This window comes from Cryptotermes secundus, unplaced genomic scaffold (genome assembly GCF_002891405.2).
Source record: "Cryptotermes secundus unplaced genomic scaffold, Csec_1.0 scaffold1315, whole genome shotgun sequence".
Classification (NCBI taxonomy): domain Eukaryota; kingdom Metazoa; phylum Arthropoda; class Insecta; order Blattodea; family Kalotermitidae; genus Cryptotermes; species Cryptotermes secundus.
In genome coordinates this window covers 29,926-37,308 of record NW_019739240.1, presented here as the reverse complement: position 1 = coordinate 37,308, position 7,383 = coordinate 29,926, and the positions used below count along the sequence as shown (strand labels likewise).

The 7,383-nt window shown below is 40.2% G+C and overlaps 1 protein-coding gene across 1 annotated transcript in view; it reads right to left on the bottom strand.

Moving 5' to 3' along the window:
* The window catches only part of LOC111871852, a 30,870-nt gene extending 25,822 nt beyond the window's left edge, over window positions 1-5,048 (bottom strand). Inside the window, exon 1 of the mRNA XM_023865224.2 lies at window positions 5,008-5,048. Coding sequence (XP_023720992.2) covers window positions 5,008-5,034 — 27 coding nt within the window. The 5' untranslated portion in view covers window positions 5,035-5,048. The remainder of the gene's footprint in view (window positions 1-5,007) is intronic.
* Window positions 5,049-7,383: the final 2,335 nt, after the last annotated feature.

Below are 7,383 nucleotides of genomic sequence, written 5' to 3'. Positions count from 1 at the left end.
CACCACCACCATCACCACCACCACCACCATCACCATCATCACCACCACCACCTTCATCACCACCACGATCACCACCACCATTAACTGCAGGGTTTAGGTGTTTTGCTTGTTCCGATCTTCGAGTTAGACCAGAGATTATCAAAGTTTGGGGCGCGACCCCCCGAGGGGGTGCAATAGGTTTACGGAGCGGGGGGTTGGGGGCGTGTTGTTAGGATGGAAAACTGTTTTCAGCGAAATATGGAGAAACTTTTTTTAAATCCTTTGCTTCGTTGAGGCTGTCATATAATACAGTAAAATTCAAACTCTTAACGCATCTGCGGTTTTAGGAAATAAACGGCAATACAAGTCTCCGCATTGTTAAGGACCCAGCTTTGGATCCCTGTGAGAAATGCTAGCAAATTTAATGTTAAACCAACTCACTCCGCTGTTGTTAAGTGCACGAGAAATCTGCTAAACCCCTCAAGTTGGCCACTTGCACCCCTAATTTTCTCCAACATCTAGGGCCGGAAAGCTGAGCCCCGAGCAATACAACTGTTGTCACAAACCTTGTGAAGCCACCATATTCATTGTTAGTGTAACTTACAGAGTAAAGATATTCATATCGTAGATATTCTTCAGTGGTAGATTTTGTAGTGTTAAGACGCAGAAATACTTGAGCGATAGAATACGATGTGTTAACATGTAAACAATTTAGTTCAATAGTGTACCGATGTAGAACATAAATCCCGTAGTACGTATTTACCACGTGTAATCGTTACAGTCCAATATCGATCACCAATAAGTGGTGTTCTACGAATCACAGAATAATGCATAGATTTTTGACGGGTATAAACAGAAAACCGGGGCACACGGTAGTGTAGTTGGTTTAGGCACTATGCTACAAGCCGGAAGGTCGCGGGTTAGAGTCCCAGTGAGGTGGATTTTTTTTTCAATTTACCTAATCCTTCCAGTCGAACTGGGGTCGACTCAATCTCTATGATAAATGAGTACCTTGGGGTAAAGGGCGGCCGGCGCGTAAGGCTGACAACCTTACCGTCATCTGTGAGCCGAGTGTCTAGAAAATGTGGGCGTCTCAACTTCTCACAACCCTATGGGCCTCCAAGGCCTGTTACAGGGATAGCTTTATAAAGAGAAATCCAGATTACCAATCTATAGCAAATAGTAGCCGTAGTCATAATTCGAAACCGAAATCGAATAAGTTCGATGAATCGATTTGTCTTTCAGCTTCACGAGTGTTATAATCAAAAGTGAAGAAGGACCTCTATGTGTTTTGTGTCTCGGTATCTTAGCAGCTGACAGTATGAAATAAATTGAAGCGGGACCCTGAAATGAAACATTCAGAAATAAAATACAAGCCCGAAAAATACTTCCACAGAAAACTTGATTAAATTGGCATCCAGCAAAATTTCATTAACACTGTTTCTGCGTCATGCAGAATAGCACAGAACAAGAAGTCACACATGTTCGCTGAAACTGTGATACTCCCTGCTGTGCTGCGATAGACGTGGTAAAATAATGTTCGGTGGAAAACGTGCTCAGCAGCTTCGTAATATACCACTATCTAATGACAAGGTCTCTCGAAGGATTTCTGATATATCAGAAGACGTAAAAGGACAGCTGATAGAGAAGTTGAGAAAGAAACGTTTTTCAATACAGATTGATGAAGCTACTGACTATAGCTGTATTAATCACTTGATATCTTGAAGATACAACAATTAATGGAGACTTGCTTTTCTGTAAACCTATAAATTGAAGATGAAGGGCAAGAGCAAAATAACTCTTCAAAATTTTAGATAATTTCATGAAAGAGAAAAGCATCAGATGGCTGGAGTGTGTTGGAGTATGCATGAATGCAGCTCATGTAATGACGGAAATAAAGATATGACCGCAGGCCTTAATTATGTAGTTAGGGCCAGAAGCTATGCGGACACACTGTATGGTACATCGTGAACGCTGATTGCTAACTATAATTATACCCAGAACTGAGTGACGTGATGGATACAGTGACCACAACTGTAAACTATATTGAAAATGAGACTTTTTGAAGAATTATGCGGAAAAATGACGGCACGGTATCAATCATTTCTGTTTTGCTGAAATTCTTGTTGGATTTCAGGAGAGAATGTTGTGTCTCGTGTTTACAACTTGCGAGAAGGAGTAGCACTGTTTCTAGAAGAGGAAAATCTAGTACATGCTGAACATTTTCGCAAAGAACGTTTTTTTTCTAAGTTAGTATACTTAAGTGATATTTTCGAGAAGTTAAATACACTGAACCCAAGTATGCAAGAGAGCGATACTAACATCATCGTAATGACTAGCAAAGTGAATGCATTTATTGGGAAGTTGGGCTTCTTGGTCAGAAAACTAGAAAGGAAATTTCTGGACGTTTTCTTGTGTGAAGGGAATTTATGGAAACAAATGATGCTGGAATTGATCAATTTACGAAAAATTACTTGATTAATCTACAGTCCAGATTTTCTAAGTACTTTCCAGAAGCGACAAGTGATAAAATGGATCACGGATCCATTCCATGCTCCAAAATTACAACTTTCCTCTATTGAAGAAGGAAACTATATTGGCATTATATCTCACACTTGCTTAAAATTTCAGTTTCATGGAAAGTCCTGCATAGAATTTTGGGTGGGCATTGAAGAGGAGTTCCCTCACCTCAGCAGGGAAGCTTCGAACATTCTCCTACTTTCCGCAACTTCCTAGCTGTGCGAGACTGGATTTCCAGCAGTGGCAGCCGTCAGAACAAAGTATCCTTCTGTGATGAACCTGGAACCGACTTCAGAGCTGCCATTTCGAAACTCCAACCTCGGTATGATGTCGTGTTTTTTTAATTCGCTTAGTGGGAGAGGGGGTGGGGTGGAGTCCAACTGGGTCCACTCGGCACGTCGGCCACTGATTGTCCTATTGTAGCCTGCCCCTGGTGATTATGATAATGGAGAATTTGGTGGAATAAAGATTGGCAAGGGAAACCGAAGTGCTCGGAGAAAACCCGTCCCAGCGCCACTTTGTCCACCACAAATCCAACTTGACCAGACCCGGGATCGAGACCGGGCCGCCGCGGTGGGAAGCCAGCGACTAACCGCTTGATCTATGGCGCTGCCTTATGATGTCGTGTTCAAAAAGGGAAACACATCCGTTCCACTAATTCAGGCATAAAGCGTATATTTTAATTCAGTCCTTTAAAAAAAATTATCTGAACGATATGCAGTAAGTTGTAAAATATATGTACCTGTAGTTAACTATGTTTGCACTTGTAATATCTGAGGTGTTCACGTCTGTGACAATGAAGAATGCCGTCTTCTGGGATGTGGGGCCGTGTAGACCATGTCGAACCGACGTTTCGGAGGAATGTGCAGTCTGCAGCCATCAGTTCACGTTGGTTCCTCGCTAGTGGATTTTTCTACCCTCAAGATGGAGACGATACGTTTTTCCGAAACGTCTTTTCACACAAGATCTACACTGCGCCACATCCCAGAAGATGTCATTCTTCCTCTTTGCACTTGTTTTGGAAGTGAGGTGCAGCATACAAAAGTTTGGGAATCTCTGACCTAGACGAATTGACTTTGGAGGCCCGCCTCTCTTTTTTCTTCATTAGAATGATAGTCAGTCAATTTCCATCTTGGTCGCGCCATAGCTCAAGCGGTTAGTCGCTGGCTTCCCACCGGGGTCGCAGCGGCCCGGGTTCGATCCCGGGTCTGGTCAAGTGGAATTTGTGGTGGACAAAGTGGCGCTGGGGCAGGTTTTCTCCGAGTACTTCGGTTTCCCCTGCCAATCTTCATTCCACCAATTGCTCCACAATCACCCTCACCTATCATCTGGGGCTGGTACAATAGGCCAGAAGTGGCCGCAGTACAAGGGACTTAGTCCCACCCCACTAGCAATAAAAAATTAACCAGTTTCCTACGAATTCGATTAGTTGCCTTCTCTACAAAATATTATAAGTAATTCTGTTGGTTTACTGTTTCTTCTAAACCAATTATACTTACTTATTTTCTAATCCATAGTTTTTTTTTATTCTCGTAGCCTGCCACCAATCTCAGGAAACTTAGGGCGATATCGCACCAGGATGCCATGGCGTCCAGCTGCCAGATGGTAGGTACTGAATTTCAATTATAAACCTTTTGGTGTCTAAATTGGACATGTTTGAAAGAAACAGAAATACACACAAGCACATATACACGCACGGACGTCACTGGACTGGCCTCAGACTGTCATGTGATGTTGATCTGGCCTTTGCTTTCGTGGCAGCGATGCCAGCAGCATTAGCACTTGGCATCTTGGTTGGCAGCGATGCCAAGTTGGAAGAGCTGCCAGACAGATGCCAGGTGCGACATATGACTACTAAATTAATACATTGAGTTTGGCCGAGATGCTGGAAGCTGCGCCATGGCCTCCCGTTGGCATCCTAGTACGATACCGCCCTTATAATTAAATTCCTGCACTCACTGTCATTTAAGTGATGTGGTGCTCCTAGAACTTCATAGAATTTTAAGATTGTTTCATGTTAAGTTTTCTTGAAGAATGTGCATTTAATTCTTTCACAGAGATAATGAAATCCTTGTAGTTTATTTTGTAGACAATTTCTATTGCTGTCCAGGAGACATCCAAGATAATTAAAGATTGTAACTTGCTCTGTTATGGTATTGTTTATCATTATTCTGGATTTTAGTAATTCTTTCCCTTTAAGGGACACAATTTTTTTTAACTATAGAAATACCGTATTTACGCATGTATAGGCCGCACATTTTTTGCCAAAAATTCAAGAGGAAAACTGGGGTGCGGCTTATATTCGAAATATTCGAAATCACACTTCATTTAAAAAATTATATTCATAATTAGTAATACAGGGTGTAATACTCCTGAAATAATATTCCAAGAAAATTATTTTTTCTATAATTTATGTCTGAAAATGGTGCTGCGGCCTATACATGCGTAAATACGGTAATCAAATTATACTCCAAGGCAGTGTTTTCTGTAATTGTTTAAAGTACTTACTGTGAACAATACTCTAAATTTACGCATCTCCGTAAATGCTAGCTGGCACCTGACAGCAAATTTCTGGAGCTGCCACTTATAACTTGTATTCTCTCACCAGCGAATTCATTATTTATGCTAACTACATATCTTCCTCCAAAGTCTCGACTATTACATAGTTTTATCCTCACATAATCGTATCAGTGAGCATTAATGATCCTCCCGCTCTATCTTCCTGCTGGTACGGAGTTTGCGCTTAAAAATTAGGCCATTGTCATGAAATTCGATTATGAGATCTTATCTAACATGCATTTCAACCTGGATAAGTCATTGGACTATTCAAATAATGGCCTTCACATCTGACAAGACACATATTGAAACTTTACTTTGCATTGGAATTGCCTGTCTTCTATTCCATTCCGTGTTGTTGCCTTCCTTCATATATTATTGCTTTCACACCATTGCACCACAATTATTAAGGAAGCAATAATTATAAACATCTCTATTCTAGACAAGACATTACTGTAAATATATTTCGTTAACACAGGGATATAGTATCAAACGAATATTAAACCAGAATATTCATCTCCATCATCGCAACAGCCCACTATTGGACCTTGTTCTGAACCGGTTAAGTCCAATTTATGTTTTAACTACTCATGTGGTTAAGATATGAGCCTGAATATGTAAGTTGCTATAGGAATAGGCTATGGGCTGGACGGGGTTCTATTCATGGCAGAGATCTTTCTCTTCTCCATATCGTCCGGACCGGCTCTGGGGCCCACCCTGCCTCATGTACAATGGATATCGGGAGGGGAGGGGAGGTCATGTTCCCCCCCTATACCTTCATGGTGAAAATCTTTTATTTATGTAGATATAAACATATCATTTTCACGGCGAAATCTTTATATTATTTCAACTTTAAAATTCATGGTTTTGTAACTATTGACTAAATTTCATTCTCACTGCGTTCAGAATTCTTAAAATATTTCCTTTAGCATTCGGATGGTCCACCAAAGAATACCCACCAGTAAATGGTTTGTACCCCCCCACCCCCACCCACATAATGCAGCAGAAAGAATTAGGCCAATTGAAAAGAATCCAATGACCTCATAGGGACTTGAACCCGCGACATTACTGACGAATGTAAAAAAGGTCAATTTTGATGATTTAATAACTATATGTGTAATTCATAAAAACCGCCTCATGCTGATTTTGATAGATCGAAAGATGTAGTGGGACGAAAATAAAATAAGCCGAATATTAGACATTTTAATTTCGGTCTATAATCAATCGTTGTGTTGACAGAATATTAAAGTCAACATCATAAACATATATACGCATCTATATACATCTATACATGCATACAAACATTTCCCCTTGCCAATGCTCCTGAATATGAAAAATAAAATAAATAATTTAAAATTTTAGTTACACCCCTTCCTTCTACTTTACTGTGGCCTCCTCTTAAGGTCTTCCATGTCTGAGTTGGAGCATTAAGCAGTCAGTGCGGCTACAGCAAGCCGTGTACCAAGAATATCTATTGCTGGACAGGGAGTTGCTTCCTGCTGTGTGCGAAATGAACAAGTGTAATCTCTCTACGTCACACCCAGGATGTCCGCCCCAGGATATGCTGACACCAAGATATTGAATTCCAGATATGAAATGATAACAGTCTAACTTGTTCCACTTCTTCACTCTTTACGATTTCGGAGTGATTAGAATTTAATTGACATCTTCCATCAAAAGTTCCCAACTAGGTCTCGAATTAGGCCGCAGCACATAAAACGCGTTATCTTGTTTATATAGACCATGGTGAAAGGTAAATAGCAGTATTAATTATAAGATTTCCTACAGAACAGTGTAATTTTTATTCATATTAATCTACATTTTCTACAATAAAATGTTGCTCAGGACTTTTCTTGTAGTCTTCATATGGACAATATATTACGCGCTTGCATTGCAACCAACGTTAGACGGAGGGTTTAAGCCCTTCATATACTATACATGATACCAACTCCGTCTTCAGTGCAAACCATATATTATAGGTCTTTCGTTTTGCTCTCCCCTACACACTACATGTTTCGGCCACAAACGGCCATCATCAGGTGTATTACTCACGTATCTGTCACACTGCACTTAGTTTAACATTTAAAATTTAAAAACACAGGTCTTCCTGATTGTTCCTTTCGTCGTTATTACCAAAATCTACTTCGTTGATGTCTTTATTATTTACACACATCAATTTTGATTTCTCTGAATTAGCACTTATAAAATCTTCAGTTCTAATTTTAAAATCTTTTCAATTTTCCTCTAAATTTTAAAATTTAAAAATGTCAGGGTTACTCGCCCTATGTCTATAGTGCTGCAGCGGCTACTTCTTGTTTCTAGTACTGT